This window comes from Rhizophagus irregularis, chromosome 8 (assembly GCF_026210795.1).
Source record: "Rhizophagus irregularis chromosome 8, complete sequence".
Classification (NCBI taxonomy): Eukaryota; Fungi; Glomeromycota; class Glomeromycetes; order Glomerales; family Glomeraceae; genus Rhizophagus; species Rhizophagus irregularis.
Genome location: NC_089436.1, coordinates 5,210,553 through 5,235,581, shown reverse-complemented (window position 1 = coordinate 5,235,581; position 25,029 = coordinate 5,210,553). Strand labels below are relative to the sequence as shown.

Genomic DNA, 25,029 nt, shown 5'->3' with positions numbered 1-25,029 from the left:
ATCAAATTTTAGAAAAGGACTCGAGCTCATCAGATACTGCGCAAAATATAGCTTGCATGTTTAGAAAAGCCATTAAGGTTGGTCAAGAAGCAATTTTATACTGGTGCTATTTTATAGAGAAATATGACAAAATGATTGATAACTTTGTTGTTGATGGAGTTAAGAAAAAAACTGCAACATCTATGGTATATCAAGAAATCAAACAGCTTTTACTTGATATAACAGATGTGAATTTGCGCCAAAAAATCCTTAGAGCTAGAAAATTATATAAATTATTCAATACATTAGGAATAGAGAAAATTAAACAGGTCTCTTATAGTGCAGATGCTATTTCGAGCCTTAGTTACCCACAAATACAAATATTATAGATTATGTGAATTCAGTGACAAGTTCACACAATAAAACCGTGAAGTAGAGTTTCAAACTGGATTTATTTTTTAAATCCGAATTAGATACGAATAAATCCAGTTTCCTTCGGTTCAATCCGAATATAATAAATCCGGTTTCCTTCAGTTAATCTGGATATAATAAATCCGGTTTAATCCGGATATAATAATTCAGATATAATAAATCTGGTTTAATTTCAGCCAGTATTATTTATTAAATTTTAAATAAAACAAATAATTTACGCAGGGCATTGCAAAGCACCCCTATTACATCATTTACATGGTAAGTTTTGATTAGTTATTTGTTTAATAATATTTCTTTTGCAACGTTTCTAACAAACTGAAACTTTTTTTTCTCACCATTAGACATGAATCCAGGCTGCTAAGTGGGGAAGGGAGGATTGGACACAAGCCCTTTAGACGCGAACCATGGGAAGGAGTTAGGGAAGGGAAATTTCTTACAGTCGTTTTTGTCAATAAATTTCATTTTTGACATAATTCAGTTTTTATATAATGTAACAGTTCTGTTCATATTGATTTTTACAATCGTAATGTTAGTAAATTTTACAATTTTTTTTTGTTAATAACATGCATTTTTCTTTATTTAATTAATAAACCTAAAACAAATACATAATAGCAACGTTCTAAGACATATATTCACTAACTAAATCATAGTTAAAACTGAATCCAACTAAGCTACTGATAATTGACTTGATTATTAATTCTATAATTAAAGAAAAACTTATTTCCCCTCTTTGTTTATGCCATAAAACCTTCCAAAAAAAGCTATAAAGAAGAAATAACTAAAACTATATTAAAAAAATTATTACAAGAAATAAATAAAATCAAAAAAAAAATTAATAAAGATGAGAAGGGAGTAAAAAAAGATGGTAGAGAATGAAAGAAAGTAAAAATAAGCAAAGGAAATGCAAAGAACAAAAAAAAAGTAAAATGAAAATAAAAAAAGTAATAGGTACCAAAAAAAAAGTAAAAAATGGAGCATAAAAATGAAAAAAATATAATAATAGGAAGACAAAAAGAGTGAATAAAATAATTAAAAACAAATAATAATTGACTGACACCACCCATTAAAATAAAGAGAAAAAGAAAAAAAACTGGTTAGTATCTTTTAAATAAAGGAAAGCAATAGAAAATAAGAAAGACAGAGTAGCAGACATACCTTAAATAAAAATCTTACCCTAAATTGTTTTAAAAAATGTCAAATTACAAAAAGCAAAACATAAAAAAAAGAAGGCTTACCATTTTTACCCAATCAAATAAAGGGAATAAATATCAAAAAATATCAAATTTGCAGGGTGAGTAATTCGGGCAGAAGTTTCATACGCATACGTAATTGATCATCATAATTCTGTCCAAATTATAAATTTGACCAGAATTATAATTTCCATTTTAGGAAATTGATGTTACACAAATTCGAAAAAGGAAATTTTCATTTTTTGGAAAAATCAAAATTTGTGGAATGGTTATCGCCAAAAAAGGATATGATAGGCATAGCAATTTTGGCCAAAATTATAATTTGGCCGGAATTACTGCCGATCAATAATAAAACTGAATAAAACTGAATATAATAAATTCGGATGAAACGAATAAAACCGGATATAATAAATCCGGATGAAACTGAAGCAACTGAATCTCTCTGATTTTAAATCCGAACTGGGAGAATCCAGATAGAGCTCTGAATGGGTCAGGTCAGGTCAGGTTAATTGATAAACCTGACCTGAAATTTTTTTTCAGGTCAGGTCAAGTCAGGTTATATCAGGTTGTCTGTTTGACCTGACCTGACCTGAAACCTGAAAAATTTCAGGACTATTTTTATTAAAGTATTGAAAAAAAATGGTACAAAACTTTTTTTTTTAATATAATATTATGAAAAAAAACGTTTTTGCAACGTTTTTTATTAAAATATTGAAAAAAAATATTGCAAAACATTTTTTTTAATATAACATTATGAAAAAAATGTTTTTGCAACGTTATTATTGAAATATCAAAAAAAAAACATTACGAAACATTTTTTAATATAATATTATGAAAAAACGTTTTTGCAACGTTTTTTCTCAAAATATTGCGATTCAACATTTTTATATTAAAATCATATAAAAAAGTGAATCACAATACTGCAATTTACTTTTTTATATTGATTTTGTATAAAAAAAGTGAGTTGCAGTATTGCGATTCACTTTTTTATATAGATTCTATTTAAAAAAAGTGAGTTGGGTATTGCAATTCACTTTTTTTATATAGAATTAATATAAAAAAGTGAATCGCAATATTGCAACTCACTTTTATTATATAAAATCAATATAAAAAAGTGAATCCAATACCGCAACTCACTTTTTTTATATAGAATCTATATAAAAAAGTGAATCGCAATACTGCAACTCACTTTTATTATATAAAATCAATATAAAAAAGTGAATCGCAATACTGCAACTCACTTTTATTATATAGTAGAATCAATAGTTTCAGGTCAACAGGTCAATCAGGTCAGGTCAATCTTCATACCTGAGCTGAATTTCAGGTCAGGTCAGGTCAGGTTACCTGAATTTGGCTGACCTGTTTGGAGCTCTAAATCTGGATTTAAATCCAAATGTCAAAGGTCAGATCCAAACTCTATCGTGAAGATTCTTCATGATCAGAGTCATGTGACTTCAAAAATTAATCTAACTAATACATATATTCCTCTGAAAGCACTTTAATCTAAGCCAATTTATGATTTATCCTACTTTCGTAGCAAAACATTAAATCAATATCCTAATTTATATAGAGAATTTAGTAGCAAAAATTTCGATTATTATGGAAATACTGATGAGACATCATGCCCATATGCAGTTTAGATCATGATAATGATGACAGCATAGAACTTTGCTGAAATCTTCAAATTTGCCACAATATTTTAATGATACATTTTCAACATCTTTACGACGACATCACGATTTTTTTGAAGATATCGCGACGATATAGTTATGATAGTCTTAACGATACCTTTCCAACATCTTCGCGATATTAAAATCGGTAACATTTTGATATCAGAACGATATCATATTGATTTCGTAGTTTAATATCACGAAGATGTTGGAAAGGTATCGTTAAGACTATCATAACTATATCGTCACGATATCTTCAAAAAAATCGTGATGTTATCGTGAAGATGTTACGATAATATTGAAAATGTATCGTTATGATTATCAAAGCTGTACTGTTACGATATCATTTAAAAATCGTGATATTTTCGTGAAGATGTTGCGATGATGTTGAAAATGTATCGATATAATTATCAAACCGTACTGTTACGATATCATTTAAAAATATTATTTCATTTAAAAATATTATTTCATTTAAAAATATTATTAAGATACCAGGACGACATTTACACAGTATCAAGATGATATTTGACAAGAATTTTGGGTCATGAAAAAATTGTGAACCGTAGGTACTAGTACATTCAATAATTTTTATTAATTGATAATGCCGTATATATAAATTATTAATATGCAATTATGATGGTCAAAATTAAAAATAAAAACAACGTATCGATATCATTGTTATTACAGCTTGAAGTAGTCACGTTCCGTCATTATTGATTCACAATTGTTGAATTGATAAGTATTGCGAAGTTTAATCGTACTTGGTAAATTATGTAGGCGCATCCCTCTCTAGTAACATAAAACAATGCGACAATATCGGTATGACAATAATATTATAAATGTTGAATTGATGTAAGTTTCCTGATTACGACGCACCTGGTAAATTACTTCTCTCTCTGACGGTTAACATAAGACACTAATATTATACCAAATACTGAATTGACAAGAGTCTGTATTACATACAATGCAAGTTTCTGCGAAATTAAAGATAAGTACCTGGTAAATTAGACATCTCTCTCTCTCCAGATGGTTAACTGTTATGACACTAATATTGTATCGAAACTTTGTGACAATTGTTAAATTAATAAGTACACGGATTATGGTGCAAGTTTCTGCGAAATTAAAGATACGATCGTACCTGGTAAATTAGACACATCTCTCTCTCCCCGGATGGTTAACATAAACCAACGTGACGATATCGTTATAATATAATGGAGTAGTTACGCACAACATTATCGGATTTCGTCACAAATATTAAATACTACTAGGATTCACCTGTTAACTACATTAGCAGTTAATGGTTAAAACCTAAACTTGAAATAAAGTAAAAATTTAATTATTTAAATTTTTTCTTGATGTTATTCTTGAATATGCAACATATAGTTGTCCATGAGAAAATACAGGAGTTGAAAATACAAACCAACCTAATTAAATGATAGTTCTTGAGATTTATTAAAGTCATTGCAAATGCTGGTTATTAATCCTAAAAAAGATGCATAAATTAAAGTACTGCATTTATAGAAATCAAACGAAATTTTTTTTTAAAATAAAAATTGGTCTCAGAACACTTGGGTCACCAAGATTTTCAACCTTAAGAATCAAAAAATGCAATAAGTGGGTTGAGCTCATCCGTGAGTATACGCCATTAGAGTGTCCCTTAGGTCGTCAGCCATTAGCCCCCAACTGCCTATGACCAATGATACATCACCACTACCTTCTGATACCACAAGATCCCAAGTATTACATAGGAGCACGGCGCTTTCGCTATGTGCATACCCTGCCTCCATGATACGGCCTACCATATAGAGGTCTTAAAAATGGTGCATTTCATCAGCGGCCAAAAAAAAACCCTCGAATGATCCCCCAAGTACAGTAGTACCTTTTGTGAAAAAATTTCAGGATAATCTCTCTTTCTTTTCGTTCCTTTGTTTTCTCTTTTTCGTTTTTTCACAATGGTTTTTTTCTTTTTTCTTCTTCTTTCCCTTTATTCTTTTTCTTTGGGTATTGATATGAAAAAAAAATTATTATAAAAAGGTAAAAACTATTAAAACTGAACGCGTAATTATTTTTGACGCGTTATATAAATGTCAAAGATAGTTTAACATAACCCAGCGAGAGCAGAATATGTACCTGTCGTACGCCGGAATAAAAATAGATGCGCATATACAGTGGTCTGACTGTAATTGTTAATATGAATATATTTTTTTGAATAAAGTATACTGTTGATAACAAAAACTGTCAAAATGTTTTTCGGTATTAAAAAAAAATTGAATAGACGTAAACATAATCGTGCGAATGTTTAACATGTCTAACAAACAATGATTTGATTGGATAAAAATTGCAAAGTCACATGCCTAATAAATTCATGAATACGATATCAAATGATATCGTAATGATATCGTTATCTTTATTTATTTAATAAATCACGTTATCATAAATAAATATACTGAAAAGAATCATTGTACTGCATAATAAAGCTATATAGCCGTAAAATAATAATTATTTTTTATCCACAAATCAATTTTCGTATCATAGACAAAGTGAACTTTCTGTACGTAGTCAATTATTGATATCGGGAAGATTCTTCTTCAGCGAATGTCTTGGCTTGTCTGAATGCGAAAAAGAGGACATTTCAATACGTTGTGAATTCTGTTAATATTGTCAAACCAATCAATAGTAATAAAGGCATAATATTTATCATCATTGCCTTTGTATTTGAAAATCCCTTTTATAATCGCATAACATTCATCACTGTCTTCCTCGTGTATTGTTACGACGTCACCAATATGAAGATGTACTTTGGAAAATACGCCATCGCTTTCTTCCATAGTGTATGTCGCCAATTCATACCAGCTCATTTGAGAATATATAAGAGCTGACTTTTGTCCAATGTCCATAAATGAAAGAAGCAGCTCAGATTTGAAATTTGGCAAATTTTTCATGATATTTTCACGATTCTGACGGGATAAGCTCCTCTTTAAGATAATATTTGTAATAAAATCCACTGGAGATGAAATCGCTATATAAAATAAAAATACGTTAATAATTGCGGAAATATTATTATTATAAAATTGTAATACAAACCTTCTTCATTTCCTTCCAGTTCTTGTTCATTTGATACCTTGTCTTCAGTAATATACCAATTAGTCAATAAATTTCTAAAATTTGAGGACATAGTAGCGAAACCTCTACAAGGTTGTGATAATCTTTGATCTGCGCCTCCATCTACTAAATGACGAATTGCAAAGAGCGTAGTATACCGCTTTAACAAGTCTAGCTCGACATTCTTGCAATTTGTTCATGGTACCATTGCTTTAAAGATCCGATGCACCATCTCTTTGATACCAACTTGAGTGTTTATAAGAGTACCATAAGTCCTTGCATGCACCAGCAAGTGGATATTGATATGCAGGTTTGGTAAGTTAGCAAATTCAGGGAAAACCTAAAGCCACATTATTAAATAATATTTTATATATTGATAAATAAAAAATAAAAAATTATATAAGAATTATGAATAATTGTACCTTTGGAAGAATTTTCATTTCTTCTTCAAGGCATTTTTGTAATTCGTCATACGAATCTAATGTAAACTTGCTTTCAAAAACTATCCTCATTGTTTTTGCTACATATACCCAACAAGCAATTATTACATTTTTCGCCATGTTAATGCGTGATTCTTGAATTCGTCGCAGAATGCTTCTGGATTCATTTTCCTTTAAGCTTGATGATTCTAAAAAACTATTAAGTATAAAAGGCATTATCATAGCGAGCCTAAGATAGTCAGACATCATGAAACTAGCATTGTGGCTAATTGGATTTGGCAAACGAGACCATTTTTTTGGTTTCTCTAAGTTCTTCCAGGCTTTGATAAACTCGTCCTCTCCTTTTTGTGAAAATAATTCGCACCTGTGGAAATCAAAAAGCTTTATTAAAAGATTTTGTTCGTTACATATCTAGCTAAAGTTAATTAAATTCTAAGATCATACGTTAATTTAAGAAGTCGTCCAATCTTCCCAGCAGTTGCATGATATACATCTTGAGGTGTCTGTAGATGCCTTTCTCTTAGCAGCCTATCCAAAATGCTAGGCCTTGTTCTTAGTCCGAACTCAGTACAAAGTCGTCTTTGCCTTGTGGTAGCAGGTTCATCAAATATCTCTTTAAATTGATCGTCAGTGATGTGATGATATCTTGATGTTGCTGGTACATCCTGAGAGAAGTTGGTAAGTGATTCTCGAGAGGCTGTATAAGTGCGGCAACCTTTATTGGCATTATGTCGTAATACACCACACATGTCATTCCCTTGTGGTAAATCAGCAGTTACGACACCTAAATTGGCTATCACCCAAGCATCTTGGCCATTCACTTCCATTAATTTTCCTTGTTCAAATTCTTTCATTTCAGAAATGAATGGCAACATGAATTCATTGAAATTACCACCGAAAGGAACAAACCCGAGAACAAAGTGATTTTTGAGCAACTTTCTTTGACGGGCAGGCATATTTCCAAACTGCACATAAACACCTCCTAACGAATGATAAACATTCCTAAATGTTCCAAAATCATCGTAGTATATGTCCAAAAACAGCTTATAAACCGGAATTGTTGGAGATGGTGGCTGCCTTATGGAAATATATTCTGAAGGATGTTGATAAGAGAACGTTGCATCACAAATGCGCCAGTGTGTATGATGTTTATAAAGTATTTCGGTAATTCGTAGTGTATCTGCAGCAACCTTTTTGGAAATTTGTGATGTTGTTATTGTCAAGAATGGTTCATCTTGTAACCAAACTTCTCCGGAAAGAGAGCGATTTTGTCTTAATTCTCCCTTAAAATTTCCAGGCAAGTCACTATAATCTAGAACTTTTTGGATTCTTAGCCGATACTATTGGTTCTCTTCATTTAATAATATCGCTCTCAATCTGCCAAGTTTTCGCTCATTATCGTAATAGTAAACAAAATCGCCGCATTGGTATATCTCTATTATATACATATGAAAAAAGTGTTAGTCTCTTGTACTTTATTGCTTCGCCTCTCTACCATCAGCTTGCATTTAATAAATAATTACCCCCTGATATCATTAATTGTTCTTGACCGAAAAGAGGTGTCTCTGCCCATAAGGTACCATGCCAGTACTCGGATTTTGTTTTTGAATCGACACCAGCACCAAAATACATTTCCTTTAATAGTGATGGGTTGTTAAGAACATTCCAAATGATATCACTTATTGAAAGTTGATATGCCATCTTTGAATCCTTTAAAGTTGATGGTGTTTTTTTTGATGAAATTGAGATAGATTTTGCTGATATTGAGGGAAGAGGAAGACGCTCCCTCCATGATCGAAATCTCTGAATATTCTTTACAATATGATCTCTATTAAATTCTGGTCTCATGATAATGTCAACAAGATCTTCATATGCATTTGTTGAAATATTATGTTTATAAATCCAACAAAATAAGGCAGCAGTAGTTAAATTTTGAAAATATGGAGCAAAATCACCATCAAAAGATGGTAACTTATCTTTAGCTAATGCTTCATCAACGAATAGCTTTTCTTCTGAGATATCAGAATCATGTCTTTCTTCATTATCTGACGACATTGTTTCATAATCTTCATCACTTTCTAAGGACATTATATAATCGCTTTCTGTTTCATTCTCTGATGATGTTGAAATCATGTTGGTATCACCTTCTTCATTATTGCTTCGTTGTTCTAAATCATCATCATTATCGTTTCGTTGTTCTAAATGATCATTATCGCTTCATTGTTCTAAATGATCATCATTGCTTCATTGTTCTAAATCATCACCATTATCGCTTCGCTGTTCTATATGATCATCATCACTTTGTTGTTCTAAATCATCATCTCCGTCGCCATATTCATTATACTCTTCGCCACTAATATTATCATCTTCAAAATCTTTTTGTACCATTTTTTCATTGTCATCATTATCCGATAATAAAAATCTGTTGGGCAACCTTCTAAAATTATTACGGATACGAAAAGGTATTGCAGCAATATTCGCTTTTCGAGGTTTATTTCGTAACATGGCTATGACAATAATTATAATAAGGAATAATAAAATGAAATAAAATCATAAATTTAAAAAATGTCCATGCGCGTTTGTGTATTTAATTCATTAACTGCTTTTATAATATTTTCAATTGGATATCATAGTATCGTGACCGCAGCACATAAACGGAAATTTTGGGTTAACAAATTTCTTAACGGTTACATTAGTTCCTTGTCCGTGGTGCATTAACGGAAATTTTGGGCAATGATCTGGTTACATGTAAAGAAATTTTGTATGAAATCGTGACCGCAGGACATAAACGGAAATTTATATTACGAATTTCATGAAATTTCGAGAAAAAAAAATGTCAATGGTTACATTAGTTCTTGGATCACAGTACATTAATGGAAATCTTGGGGAAAATGATCTAAAATTGACGTGTTAACAACACACACGTCAAATGATCAAAAATAGGCAAAAAAAATGGCGCAAATCGCATAAACTATTCGCAAATTTGTATAAACTATTTACAAATAGTATAGGTTAATTCGTAAATAGCCAAAAACAGCCAAGAATAGCCAAGAATAGCCAAGAATAGCCACTGCTTTTCGCGCCATTTTTTTTGCCGATTTTTAGCATTTCGACCTGTGACAGTTACATGCAAAGAAATTTTGTATGAATATCGTGCGTGACTGCAGAACATAAACGGAAATTTAGATTACTAATTTCTTAAATTTTGGGAAAATCGATCAGAAAAAAATGTCAATGGTTACATTCGTTAGTTCTTTGTCCACAGTACATTTTGGTAAAATGATCTAAAATTGACGTGCAAAGAAATTTTGTATAAATATTGTGACCGCGGGACATAAACAGAAATTTGAATTGATCGGGAAATTTTCTTAATGGCTACATTGGTTCTTTACTTACAATGCATTGACGAAATTTTGAGGCAATGATCTGATGAGTTGACTTCTTTAACGGTTATATATAAAGGAATTTATATGAATATTGTGACCGCAAGATATAAGCGGAAATTTAGATCATCAAATTTTGGGATAATTGATCGGAAAAAAAATTCGTTAATAGTTAGTTACATTAACTGTTAATGAATTATATAATGAACAACATCGTAACTATAGAAATTTGGGTTAACAAAGCTCTTGATTGATGTTTTGACGATTACATGTAAAGAAATTTATATAGGGTTAACAAAGCTTTTCTGAAAAATTGACATTACATTTTAAGAATATCGTGATCGCAGCACATTTAGACAAGACAAATGATCAGAAAAAAATTGTTAGCAATTCGTGTTCCGGTTTATATAAAATTTTGATTTTTATGATTTTAAATTATTACGATCAATTATTATGATAAAATCACTAGTGGTGAGCTTTACGGATATATACAATTATAAAATTACATAAGATTTATTTTTTTATTGAAATAAATTGAAAAGAAGGTGAATATAGTAATATTGTGCGGTATTGTAATGAGATATAACTTCATATAATGGCAATATCAATTCTAACAAATAATTTTAAAGTGTTAAATATTTCAAATTATCACAAAATATTAAAGAATCAAATGATCATACTTTTTTCACCATCTGAGCCCAGTCTCCCATGGTCTTCGTTCGGTTGTTATGAGACGGATGTTGCCATTTCTTTTTAATGTTGGTTTGGCGAAGATCGTTCAATCAGGTTTGTTCTTTTATTAGATCGTCTAGCGAGATCAATATCGTATTATCTATATATGAAAGAAATTATATGAATATTATCATACGTTATTTAATGAATTAATATGAGGTATTTTTTTTTTTATACCTGTTTCTTCTCTACTAGGTTTGGGAGAGGACATTTTCTTTCTAACTTTTTTTTATTAGAAATCTAAAAACTCTGATCTGAGATGTGGTATTTTTATATGTAACTGATAAGATATGGATAGTCAAACTTTAAAAAAATATCAATTGAATTCTTTGGGAAAAAAGTACAAAGTAATTTTTTTTATAATATTACGACTGTGATATCATGACTGCACTACATAAAAGGAAATTTGGGTCAACAACTTGTAAAAGTTTTTTTTTAAAATAATTCTGAGATAGAGAATTAATGTAACAAATTCTGTCAATGCGCTGCAGATAAAAATCAATGTAATCATTAACAATTTTTTCCGATCAATTATTGATCTAAATTTCTATTTATTTATTGCGACCACGATATTCATGCCAAATTTTTCAGATCATTACCTAGATTCCACCAATGTGCTGCAGATAAAGATCTTTTGCAGATAAAGAATCAACAGAACTGTTGACAAAATTTTTTTCCGATCAGTTTTTGATCTAAATTTCTGTTTATGTCGTACAATCACCTTACATGTAACTGCAATTTTTCCATTGCCCAAAATTCATCAATTTACTGTATACATTGCACTAATATTGCACTGTTAAATATTTAATATAATATTTTTTCTATTAAGATTAAAAGAATAGTTAATAATTTATTATCAATCCTAATTATTAAAATAAATATATAATATATTAAACATATAAAAAATGTACTCTATTTAAGTATTAGGACAGCATAATATAGTACGTACAGTATAATTCTTCAACCCTGATTATGTAACCATTAACAAATTTTTTCTCCTGATCAATTATCCCGAAAATCCATTTATGTCTTGCGATCACGATATTTCTGTCAAATTTTTCAGATTACCCCTGAATTCTATCAATGCGCTGCAGATAAAAAATCAATGTGTAATCATTAATAATTTTTATTATCCCCAAATCTGAATCTAAATTTCCTTTTATGTCCTGCGATCACCTTACATGTAACCGCAATTTTTCCATTGCCCATTAATATTGCACTGTTAAATATTTAATATAATATTTTTTCTATTAAGATTAAAAGAATAGTTAATAATTTATTATCAATCCTAATTATTAAAATAAATATATAATATATTAAACATATAAAAAATGTACTCTATTTAAGTATTAGGACAGCATAATATAGTACGTACAGTATAATTCTTCAACCCTGATTATGTAACCATTAACAAATTTTTTCTCCTGATCAATTATCCCAAAAATCTGTTTATGTCCTGCGATCACGATATTCATATATAGCTTCTTTACTTGTAACCGTTAATATTGCTCAAAATTACTATTAATGTTCTGCGGACAAAGAGCTAATATACCCATTAAGGATTTTCCCGATCAATTATTCCAATAATTTGAAAATTTTGTTGGCCAAATTTCCGTTTATGTCCTACGGTTACGATACTCATATATAATTTCTTTACATGTAGCCGTTAAGACATCAAATTTTCCCAAAATTTTCTTCATAAAGAATCGATGTAACCATTAACAAATTCTTCCGATCAACTATCCAAGATTTAATGTAACCATGAACATTTTTTTCGAGAATGCTAACCCAATTTCCTTTTATGTGCTGCGGTCACGATGTAATTTTTTCTTAATATTAGGAGAAATCTCTATAAATAAATAAAGATAATGCTGTATTCGTTTCGTCAGGAATCACCAATTTCTTTACGTTGCTACTAGCACAATACCAATAAGTACCATCTTGTTTGTTTATCATGACTAAACGCAGAGGAGTAACAGGAAAAGGTAATAAAATTATATTTTTGATTTGAAATTTTATATAGTAATTGCGCCTAATACTATTATAATGATACCTAAAAGACAAGGCAACAAAAGCTGCAAAGACTACAAAAACTATTCGTACATATGTTGCCAACTCTTCACGTGATTATAATAAGGAAAGAGATGAAAGGAGAGAGGAAGGAAGTGAACATGAACAAGATAATTTACATGGACAAGATGTAGATATTGGAGAAGGTAATAATAGACAAGATAATGATATTGAAAGAATTATTTTGGGTAAATACCTTATAATAATTGTTTTATTATTCAATTGAAATGATATTTCTGCGAATTTATTTAAAAATAAATTTACTTCGTTATAATGAAGATATGCTTCCAGAGCAAGAAGAAAGAAATATTGAAAAAGAAAGAAGAGAAAATGAGAAGAAAGAGAGGAGAGAGGAGAGAGAAAGAGAGAAGAAAGAAGAAAAAGAAAGAAGAAAAAGAAAAAGAAAAGAGAGAGAGAGAGAGGGATAGGAGAGAGAGGGATAGGAGAGAGCAAGATAAAGAACAAGAAGAAAATGAAAATGATGAAAGCGGTAAAACATAAAATCTGAACATAATTAATGAATATAATTTTATTCTCATTTAATATTACTTCTAGAGAGTGAAGAAGAAATTCCGGTTCAGTTTGGCGCAATGACCAATCAATTGCAAATTTGCAATTGGTTGGTCTTACATCCAAGTGTGCTACATTTGGCAAACAAAATGCTTGATGCCTCGACGAAGCAGCCATCAACAAATTTGCCACTAACCACCTCGACTTCGTCATCATCTGACAACGTAAAGTCCATTTCTTATTTTGGTTGTTACATTCTTACCAATTAAGAACAATCGTTATTACACAGCAGAATTACTGATGTATTATGTATTATTGATATTATTACTATTTAGGATAATTATCGTCTTATTGACGAAAAAATGAAATGTCTTTTTTTGCGAACTAGAAATCTGCCCGATCATGCGTTTGATAAAATAACACAAAAAATTTTTGGGCATGATGCTTATCAAAGCGTGGCGAAGTCAATTAACGAACGATATCGTAAATCATTTTCCGACTATCGATATCAATTGAAAAATGTACTTTCAACATTAGTAAAAGAATTTTGACAAATTGTAGAAAGGTGATCGATACGTTCATATCGTTATGTTGTTTTTACTACAATGATTTAATGATTTAAATTTTTTTTCTATTAAAGTGAATATACGGAAAGTTCAGATCCTACCGATGAGATCCCCCAATTCCCTCTGTCATCAATTTACAGAGTTGCCACATCGAACGGGCATTCCCATAGTCGAACGAACGAATAAACGAACGAACGAATAAACGAACGAACGAATAAACGAACGAACTAACAATTAAACGAACAAGCAAGTAATCAACAACATAATCAAACAACATAATCAACGAACAACATACAACAACATATAACAACAACATTCTTGGTTCACAAAATAAATAGCGTTAGTAATATAAAACGTCGAACGATATAAAATAAAATTTAACTTCTCTAAATTTTCCCCAAATTATATCCACTTTTACCTTTAATTTCAAACTTCGATAGCTCTCGCTACGAATTATTACTTTCCAAAAGTGTATATTTAATTCATCTTAAAATTTCCATTTATTCAATTAAAATTAATTAAGCAAACATTAATTAAAGTTTAGGGCGAACCTATTACCTTTAATTAACATTAAACTTTACTAACAAATAATTAAAAAATAAAACTTATATTTTTATTGAGTTCTGTGGATGAGAACTATGGAATTACCTTAAATTCCGTTCTCTATTTATACAATTTTTATACTACTTTCTATTCTATCTATATACTATCTTTTATGTTCTTTTTACATATTATCTTTGAACTATCTTTCTAATATACTATCTATATTTTAAATACGCTATCTTTTAATATGCTATCGTTTAATATGCTATCTTTTAATATGCTATGCTATCTTTTTATATATGTTCTTTTTAATATGTTATCTTTTATGTTCCATCTTTATACTATCTTTTTATATTATCTTTTATATTATTTTATGTTCTTTAATCTTTCTGACATTATTCTATATGTTCTTTCAATTCACTTTATGTGTTTTGCTTATAATCTATCTTTTGTGGCTTATAATTATTCTTTTTAATCGTTCTTATTGTTAAAGATTGCTAAGCCGCAATTGATCGACTCTAATTATCCTATTGGTTCTTTGTCAACTACTTGATGAATATTACATTATGTAGATCATTACTCTTCCTAAATGTTTATCAACATTATAGATATCGCTTAGTTTATATATTACTAAAATATTGAGTTCATAAAAATTATGGGATTCCCATTACTCCTCCTAAATGTTTATCCTTTTCGGCTAATTATTTATCCATCTACGCCAATCCATAATTAATTTGTTCGTTCTTAACATTTGGCAATTACGTTTGGTAGTTAAATTTTATCATCTTTTCATGCTTGATATTTGACCGTTTACATTATCCCCCTCTTCACTATTTGTGACCTCACAAATAATTTTAATAGAATCGAACTCGTGTCTTATCCATAATGGTTTTAATCGAATCGAACTCGGGTCTTATCGAATACCTCTTTTCCTTTAATTACTATTTTTGGTGTAAATCTCTCTCGATTATAAAATTTCTTTAACCACTCTCCATTTTGTGGTATTTTTAGTATTCTTCCGTCCAATTCTTTGAGTTTATATGCTCCGTTTCCAAATTCTTCGTGAATTAAATATGGTCCTTTCCATTTGTTCTGTAATTTTCCAGACCATTGTTTTTCTCTCCACGCTTCGTATAATAATACTTTTTCTCCTATTTCAAATTTAGGTTTCCTAATTCCTCTTTTGTCATGTTGTTGTTTTTGTTTTTCTTGAGCTTCTTCCACGTTCTCTTTCATTTTTCTTCTTATTACTGGTAGCTCCTCAATTAGTATTTTTACTCTATCAGCTAACGTTATCTTGTTTTCATCTTTGTCTAATGGTAATTTCGCTCTCCTTCCGTACGTTGCATAAAAAGGTTTAATTCTTGTTGACGATTGCTTCTTTGTTCTGTATGCAAATAATACGGATGGTATATGTTTATCCCAGTTTTCTTCTCCTAATTTGGCTAATCCTTCGCATAAAGTTTTATTGAATCTTTCGACCAAACCATTTGTTTGTGGCCTATATGGTGTACTTAATCTATGATTTATTCCACACCTTTCTACCAATTCTTCCATCATTCTATTGTTAAAGTGAGTCCCTCTATCACTAATTATTTTCTTTGGACACCCATGTCTACAAATTATGTCCCTCCAAATAAATTCTACTACCTCTTTCGCTGTAGCTTCTTTTAGTGGTGCGGCCTCAGGCCATTTTGTAAAATAATCCATTGCTACTACAATGTACTTATTTCCCTTTTCTGTCTCTTTTAATGGTCCAACTATATCTATTCCAATCATCTCAAATGGTTCATTTACCTTTATCGGCATTAATTCGTTCTTTCCTCTTGGTTTTCCTCTCATTTGACAATTCCAGCACGTTCTTACATATTCTTCTACATCTTCTTTCATATTTTTCCACCAATAATTTTCTCTTATTCTATCTAATGTCGCTTCTATCCCAAAATGCCCTGATAATTCATTATCATGCATCATGTACATCAATCCCTCGTATTCATAATCCCTGATTACTCTAAATTTGTTTTGTCCTTTTATTCTATATAAAATTCCCTCTTTTAATTCATACTTATTTTCTTCTTTGATATTGTCTATTATTCTTTTGTAATTATTTTCTTCCATAATATTTCTTTGTATATTTCCGTTCTACCTATGGCTATCTCTATTTTTATTATCTCCTCCTGTATTTCTTTAATTGATGATTCTTCCCTTTCGTTCCAATCGTCAATTTTATGTTACCTAACTTCCTGTTTTTATCCTTTAATTTGATAATTTCTTCTTGAATATTTCTTAATGCTTCAATCAATGCTTCTATTTCTGAATCCGTTGTTTTTATTATTTGTTCCATATTTTAATTCTGTACTTTTCTCCATTTTTCCACCTCTTTAAATACTTTTCTCCAACTACTATTGTCATTTTTAACTTTTACTCGACTGTATCTTTTAGTATCTTTGTACACGCCCTGATTTTCTTCAAACATTCTAACCATGTCCAAATATTCATCCTTCTTTAATGTTGGATATGATGATTTTTCCGTTTTCTTTGTTTCTCTTCCAATGTAATTTTTCCAACATACGTCGCCATCTTTTTCTAAAAATATCACTATTGATTTATCTATTGTTTCTTTCAATCTGAATATTTCTTTTTCCATCTCATGATTTCCATGTGGAGTAATTAATCCTCTGTCAAAACTTTTCGTCTTTTGATAATAATATTCACAATATGGTGATTTGTCTAAAATTATTATATCTGTATCTTCGTCATATTCTAACATTCTTCTGTTTATTTGTTCTACTACTTCTTTCCTGAATTTCCATTCTGTCTCCATCTTTGATTCATAAAATTCATCTTTATCTTTTCTTCTTCTCTTATAAGTGTTGAATCTTACTTTTAATCCTTGCTTTTCCCATTCTTTAATTAAATTTTGTACTATACTTGTTTTTCCTAATCCGTCTACTCCGTCGATTATTACTATTTCTGGTTGATCCTCTACTATCTTTAATAACCTACTTAATGCGTCGGCGTTCGTATTTTCTTTTCCCGACCTATGTATTACTTCAAAATTATATTGCTGTAATTCCATCACCCATCTTGCTTTTTTTCCTTTTGGTATCTTTGCATTCATTAATCCTTTTAATGCACTGTGATCTGTTATTACTTTAAATTTTCTATCGATTAAATATTTATGAAAATGTTGAATTCCCCAAACTATTCCTAAACATTCCAATTCTGTTATCGGATAATTTTCTTCTGCTGGTAATAAACTTCTACTTGCATATGCTATTACTACTTCTTTTCCTTTTTCATCTTTTTGACTTAATACTGCACCTAATCCTTTTCCTGATGCATCTGTTATTAATAAAAATTCTTTCTTCCAATCTGGATGTCGCAATATTGGATATTGTATTAACTTTTCTTTCAATTTTTCAAACGCTTCTTGTTGTTCTCTTCCCCAACTGAAAGGTATTCCCTTCTTTCTCAAATCACTTATTGGTCTTGCTATCTTTGAAAAATTCTTCACAAATTTTCTGTAATATGAACAAAGTCCCAAAAATGATCTTACTTCTTTCACTGTTGTTGGTGCCTTCATTTCTTTTATCTTTTCTATCTTTTTATCGTCTGGCCTTAATCCATCATTTCCTACTATATGTCCTAAAAATTCTATGTTTCTTTCCAAAAATCTGCATTTCTTTAATTTTATTATTAAATTATTCTCCCGTAACTTCTTTAATACTTTTTCCACATGTTCCATATGGTCTTTTAAATTTTCTGAATATATCATAATATCGTCAATATATACTACTACAAAATCGTTTATGTATTCTTCTAATATTTCATCCATTAATCTTTGAAATGTTGCTGGTGCATTAGTTAAACCGAATGGCATTACATTATACTCAAATAATCCCTTTGAACATACAAATGCTGTTTTTTCTTTGTCTTCTTCTTTCATTTCTACTTGATTAAATCCTGCCGCTAAATCTATACTTGAAAACCATTTTGCTTTTCTGTATTTGTCTAACAATTCATCCATTCTTGGTAAAGGAAAACTATCCATTATAGTTATCTTGTTTAACTTTCTGTAATCAATACAGAATCTATATTTTCCCGTTTTCTTTCCTGCTAACGTAACCGGTGAACTCCATGGACTTTTTGATTTCCTTATCCTTCCTTGTTTTAACAATTTATCCACTTCTTCGCTTATAAATTTCGCCTTTTCATCTGTTTCTTTATATCTTCTTTGCTTTATTGGTTCTACCCCCTCTTTTATTTTTATCTCATGTTGCGCCGCTTTCGTTCTTCCTTCTATCTCTTCGTCATATTCCAAAATATCTTGGTATTCTAATAGTAATTTTACCATATTTTCCCAAATTGGTTCTTCTACTTTCCCTATACTTAGTTTTTGCATAAATTTTCCACTTGGTTCGAGCATCTTTTCCGTCTCTCTCTTCAGAGCCAAGACTTTCTATTTAAAATTCTGGTGCATTTTGAATACCTCTCCTTCATCGTTGCTTTCATATTCTTCGTCATCCTCGCTCTCCTCACTTTCATATATTGCTTCTCTTTCATATCCTACTGGAATCGTTATTATTTCTCCTTGTTCTTCTATTCTTAAGGTATGATCTTCAAAATTTATTTTTGCATTATACAGCTTCCATATATCATTTCCCAAAATTAGATCCTCTTCTTCTGAATCGATTACTTCAACTTCTTTTAGTATTTCTAATTCATCTTTGTATCTCAAAGTTATATTTGCCTTTCCTAACGCTGCTATCTTTTGCCCATTTGCTATTGTACATCTAAATTTACTTTTTCCAAATATAGGTATATTCAATCTCCTCCTTAATTTGTCTGTTATCACACTTACTGCTGCTCCAGTATCTATTATTACATTCACTAATTGATCTTCAACTTCTAATTCTGTTCTCATTGCTGTAGTTCTTTTCTCTTCATTTTTCATAGTTCCCACCGAGTGTAGTCAATTTTTCTCGTTTATGCTTCTTGGTCTATATGTTCCTTCTCTCAATTGTTTATGATACTTAGTATTCTCATTTATCATTTGTCCAATTGTTATATTCGCTCTACAATTTTTCACGTCTTCCACAATATCGTAAGGTGGTATTCCATCAGTTAATCTCAGTCCATATTCTCTGGGCTTTCCTGTCCCTGATGGCTTTGTTCTAACCCAATTTCCAAATTCATCTTGCCGCATTCCAGGGTAAAATGCTTTGCCTTCTTTTGTGAACATTGGTTTATAAAATCTTCCATCTTTTGTCATGGGTCGCCGACCATAATTATAATCTTCTGGTCCTATTGGATTATCCCAATTTTGACTATCTTTGTATACATTATTTTGTTCTGTCCTTTCGGGCGTATATCTTGGTGTTGTTGTTCCACTTGGTATTTCTCTATCATCCATTCTATTTCCCGCTTCTCTTAATTCTTCTTGTAAATTTCCTTCTTCACCATTATTTTTATATCCCATTATTGGATTCGACCTTCTTGTTTGTCTTCTTGTTTTTACTGCGTTATCTTTTGCGTATAATTCATTATGGTAATTTAATTCCCTATCTTCATAATCATCGTAATAACCTTGTGTATAATACATTTCGTTATAGTGTGGTTCCTCGTATCCACATTCATCATATTCTTCTTGGTCATCATATTCGTCCATCATATTCACTCCTACATTCCTTCTTTTCTCTGGACACTCTCCTGAATAATGACCAGCTCTACCACACGTATAGCATGTCGGTACTCTTTTTTGGAATGACTGATTTCTTTGAATTGGTTGATTTCTTTGCATTAGTTGGTTTCTTTGCATTGGTTGGTTTCTTTGTGGCAATCGCCTATAGCTCTGACTCGCTAAATTTCTTAATCTTTCATTCTCATCTTCTAACATCTTAATTTGTAACTTCGCAAAACTGTCTGCTAATTCATCTACACTTACCCCTTTATTATTCCTTACATTCCCTTGAACAATAGGTTCTTGTCTTCTTTGTTCATCATTAATTCCTTTTGGTTGTACTTTATCTGTTAATGCTTCTAAACCTCTTTCTACGTTTTTTGCTATCTGAAATGTTGCATTTAGATCTGCTGGATTTCCCATTACTACGTCTTTAGTAAAGTCCGGTTTTAATCCTCTAATAAAAATTCTCTTTTGCTGATTTGCTGCTACTGCTGCATCACCTCCCGCTCTCTTTAACATATATTTAAATCTTGTAAGGTATTGAGTTACATTCTCGTCTCCCTGTCTAATCTTTTCTAATTGTTCTAGCCATCTATCTTTAATTTCATCACTTGCATACTTTCCAATTATTCTTACTCTTAATCTTAAATTATGATCTCCATTAACATTCCAATCGACAATATTTACTCCTTCAGTCTTTAACCAATCTGCTGCTCCTCCCATTAATTTCGCTTTTGCTAATCTAAATCTCTGTGCATCATCATTCCCTAAACCATTCGCTGTAAATGTCTCCTCAAATTTATCTGCCCATTCTTCTGGATCTTCTCCACTGGTACCATAAAATACTGGTATTTCCACAATAGCTCCCCTATTTGCGTTTAAATTTCCTATTGCATTAGTATTCGCTTGAACTTCTCCTTGTAATCCTGTCAATGTTACTGGTGGTAATGCTAAATTGTTCCAATCTGCCCCAATATCATGATTATACATAGTATTCATTAATGCTCTTAGATCTGCTCTGAGTTCATCTCTTGATGCTGCCATTGTTGTCTTTGGTTTTATTGGTGGTACTGGTGTTATTGGTATTATAGGTACTTCCTTTGATTTTTTATTTTTCTCTTTACTTTTTGGTTTTTTACTTGAGCCAATTTCGGGTCCTTTTATATCCTCTTCCATTTCATCTTCATCATCCGTTGGATTTTCTTTTTCAATATCTTCTTCACATTCTATGCAGGTTTCTTTTCCAATTTCAAATTCTTTCTTTAATCTTTCAATTTCACATCTTCCGCATTCTTTTGTGTTTTCAACTCTCCATTGTAATATTTGTTCATCTAATTTTTCATCTTCAAGATTCCATATTGTTAAATATTTCTTCATAAATTCATATGTTGTTATTATCTTTGCGGTTACTCCAAATTTTCTTATTCTTTCAATTTCCGTTATTTCTACATCATATCCCATTCTTTTCAAATCCATTCTAATTATTTCTTCGAATACCTTTGTTGTTTCTGTTTCTTCAACATTATTAGATTCAATAGATTCGTCAGATTCCTCATCTGACATTTCTTCATTTTTACTAATTGGTAAATTTTCTTCCTCCCCATCGTCTGTTTCTGTTATAGTATAACTTCTTGGTGTGTCATCACTATCTGTTTCATCTATATTTAATTGCTCAAACCCCCTAATCTTATCATAAACTCTTTCAATTACTACTTTCGAGATTCCTCCACCACGACCTTTTACGTACATTGTATTCAACATTGATCTAATCTTTTGTTTGAACGCTTCTATTTTTTCCGTTGACTCATCTTCTTTTAATTCTGCTTCCTCATACAATATATCTTTGTATTTTCTAATAACGCTATCTTTCCATTCTATAAACTCTGATATAGCCACTTTATGCCATTCATAAAATTCCCTAAATCTTATATTCACATCCCAATCTTCCAAAATATAACCATATCTTATTAATTCTTCATTCCCTATTAATCTGTCCATTGTTTCGTCTTCTTTATCGTTTTCTATACAATCTCTCGCAACCACTATTATTATTATCTTTAGTCCTTTCTCTCTCAATATTGGTTGTTTCAAGTATCTTATCGATTCAACTATTATATCTAATGCATCTCTAGTTTTTCCTTTCGTATAATTATTTCTTTCTTCACTATATATACTTAATAAATTTATTAGCGCCCTTATAGTTTCTGCATTATAATCCCTTATTGTATATTCAAATTTTTGTAATATTCTCCAAAATTTCTTAAAAACTTCTGGTGTATCTCTTATTGGATAACATATTTCACATGTTATATTTTCTCCTCTCAATTCGTCTATATCTACATTTCCGATATTTTCGTCATGTCTTAATTTGTGGTTCTCGTAATCAACCCTCCAAGTTTCATACCATTCCATCGTTGTAATCGTTCATCCAGAATCTTAACTAAAATCTCACCTCCTTTTATATATATATTTCACTCTCATCGTTTCTATTTTCAATCTTCTATGTTTCTATTTTCAATCTTCTAAACATTCTTTTATCTTTAAATAGATTACTTCTTTCAATCTTTGAGTTCCATCTTTCAATTTTATATATTCACTACTCCATATTCTATTATTAATTTTTGCTGCGCCTCAAAATTTCAAAAATTATTCTAAGTCCACGATCTCCTCAGACTGTGGAGGTTTTTACTGCGCCACAAAGTTTATCTTTTGTCACCGATATCCATAATTTCACATATCACATCTTTTGTCACTGTGATTCATAATTTCACATATCACATCTTTCTTATCATCCACATAAATCCTTCTTGCTCTATATATTCTATATTATGTAAATTAATCTATAACGCACAAAATGTCGTTCTTTTCAGATAAATGTCCTTCTTTTCAAATAAATGTTCTTTTTCAAATAAATATTCTTTTTCCAAATAAATGTTCTTCTTTTAAATAAATGTCCTTCTTTTAAATAAACGTCCTTCTTTTCAGATTTTACTCTATTATTAAATACTGCACGTAATGTTCATTATACAGCTCGTTAATGTGTAAATATCCTTCTATTTTATCTTCTTTTAACGGAACATTGTAATGAGAGCGTGAACTAGGACACTACACCAGGAACCTTCATCTGAAATGTAGCCTAGGACCTGTAACAATACAACGCATCCGTCTTTTTCTTCTTTCGTTGGCCGACTCGTCTCTTAACGGGTGAATCTAACCTTCCAAAATCCAGTTTCGAAAGTCATCTGCTATCCTCAAAACTCATCTAAACCAACTTTCTTAAATTGGTGGACCTATACTGGGCTTATCTCTATCTTTTTCCCTTCGGTCAAAGCATGATAGTTTACAGGTTTGTCCCATTTTATCCATTCAATGTTTCTTGATAGTAGGTGTCCTTACAATTTTCATTCCCCGTCCCCAAAGCAATTTGCGCATAATTGAGCTGGGTATCCAGATTTGACGTAACCCATACGTTATAATCTTTAATGTCGAAGAATAAAAATTTTCCAATCTCGAGCATTTATCCAAAATTCAAACTCAGAGGTAACCCATACCACACAGATGAACCCCAGATAATACATTGGTGTTTTCCCATTATTAATCTTTATTCCAAAATTCATCTTTCACTTCCACATCTCCTTACGAAATTTCCCAGGTACTTTATTCCCGAAAGAAATATTCTTGTGCTTTCTATCGATTAAGTGATTACTTGCACAACTTCAAACTCCAATCTTTCACCTTTTCAAGTTTTTAACTCAATTAAATCCTTATTGATTTATTGGTTCCTTTTGAACTCGTCAAAACCTGAAATCTAAAAATAAATTCTAAAATAAAATATTGATTAATAATACCTATTAGTGACTTACTAACGAAATTAAATTTTCATATTCATTATAATAATAATCATGTGATGATGATCATTTCCTTTCTTGCGAGCATGCACCATATGAGATCCCCCAATTCCCTCTGTCATCAATTTACAGAGTTGCCACATCGAACGGGCATTCCCATGGTCGAACGAACGAATAAACGAACGAACGAATAAACGAACGAACGAATAAACGAACGAACTAACAATTAAACGAACAAGCAAGTAATCAACAACATAATCAAACAACATAATCAACGAACAACATACAACAACATATAACAACAACATTCTTGGTTCACAAAATAAATAGCGTTAGTAATATAAAACGTCGAACGATATAAAATAAAATTTAACTTCTCTAAATTTTCCCCAAATTATATCCACTTTTACCTTTAATTTCAAACTTCGATAGCTCTCGCTACGAATTATTACTTTCCAAAAGTGTATATTTAATTCATCTTAAAATTTCCATTTATTCAATTAAAATTAATTAAGCAAACATTAATTAAAGTTTAGGGCGAACCTATTACCTTTAATTAACATTAAACTTTACTAACAAATAATTAAAAAATAAAACTTATATTTTTATTGAGTTCTGTGGATGAGAACTATGGAATTACCTTAAATTCCGTTCTCTATTTATACAATTTTTATACTACTTTCTATTCTATCTATATACTATCTTTTATGTTCTTTTTACATATTATCTTTGAACTATCTTTCTAATATACTATCTATATTTTAAATACGCTATCTTTTAATATGCTATCGTTTAATATGCTATCTTTTAATATGCTATGCTATCTTTTTATATATGTTCTTTTTAATATGTTATCTTTTATGTTCCATCTTTATACT

The 25,029-nt window shown here is 30.4% G+C and overlaps 4 protein-coding genes across 4 annotated transcripts; 3 read left to right on the top strand and 1 right to left on the bottom strand.

Annotated features, from left to right (window-relative positions):
* Positions 1–56: 56 nt before the first annotated feature.
* Positions 57–368, top strand: OCT59_029021 (uncharacterized protein; the record flags this gene model as incomplete). Its single annotated transcript, XM_066147733.1, has 1 exon — positions 57–368. The coding sequence occupies one exon, from the start codon at positions 57–59 to the stop codon at positions 366–368; it is 312 nt and encodes a 103-aa protein (XP_065994415.1).
* Positions 369–6,569: 6,201 nt separating this feature from the next.
* On the bottom strand, positions 6,570–9,318 carry OCT59_029020 (uncharacterized protein; the record flags this gene model as incomplete). Its single annotated transcript, XM_066147732.1, has 5 exons — positions 6,570–6,713; positions 6,796–7,177; positions 7,258–8,131; positions 8,337–9,011; positions 9,078–9,318. The coding sequence occupies 5 exons, from the start codon at positions 9,316–9,318 to the stop codon at positions 6,570–6,572; spliced, it is 2,316 nt and encodes a 771-aa protein (XP_065994414.1).
* A 3,564-nt stretch (positions 9,319–12,882) lies between these two features.
* Positions 12,883–13,224, top strand: OCT59_029019 (uncharacterized protein; the record flags this gene model as incomplete). The annotated part of the gene is made up of 2 exons (XM_066147731.1): positions 12,883–12,913; positions 12,989–13,224. The coding sequence occupies 2 exons, from the start codon at positions 12,883–12,885 to the stop codon at positions 13,222–13,224; spliced, it is 267 nt and encodes an 88-aa protein (XP_065994413.1).
* A 47-nt stretch (positions 13,225–13,271) lies between these two features.
* On the top strand, positions 13,272–14,059 carry OCT59_029018 (uncharacterized protein; the record flags this gene model as incomplete). Its single annotated transcript, XM_066147730.1, has 3 exons — positions 13,272–13,488; positions 13,554–13,732; positions 13,844–14,059. 3 exons carry the CDS (start codon positions 13,272–13,274, stop codon positions 14,057–14,059), a joined length of 612 nt encoding a protein of 203 aa, XP_065994412.1.
* Between the last annotated feature and the right edge of the window lie 10,970 nt (positions 14,060–25,029).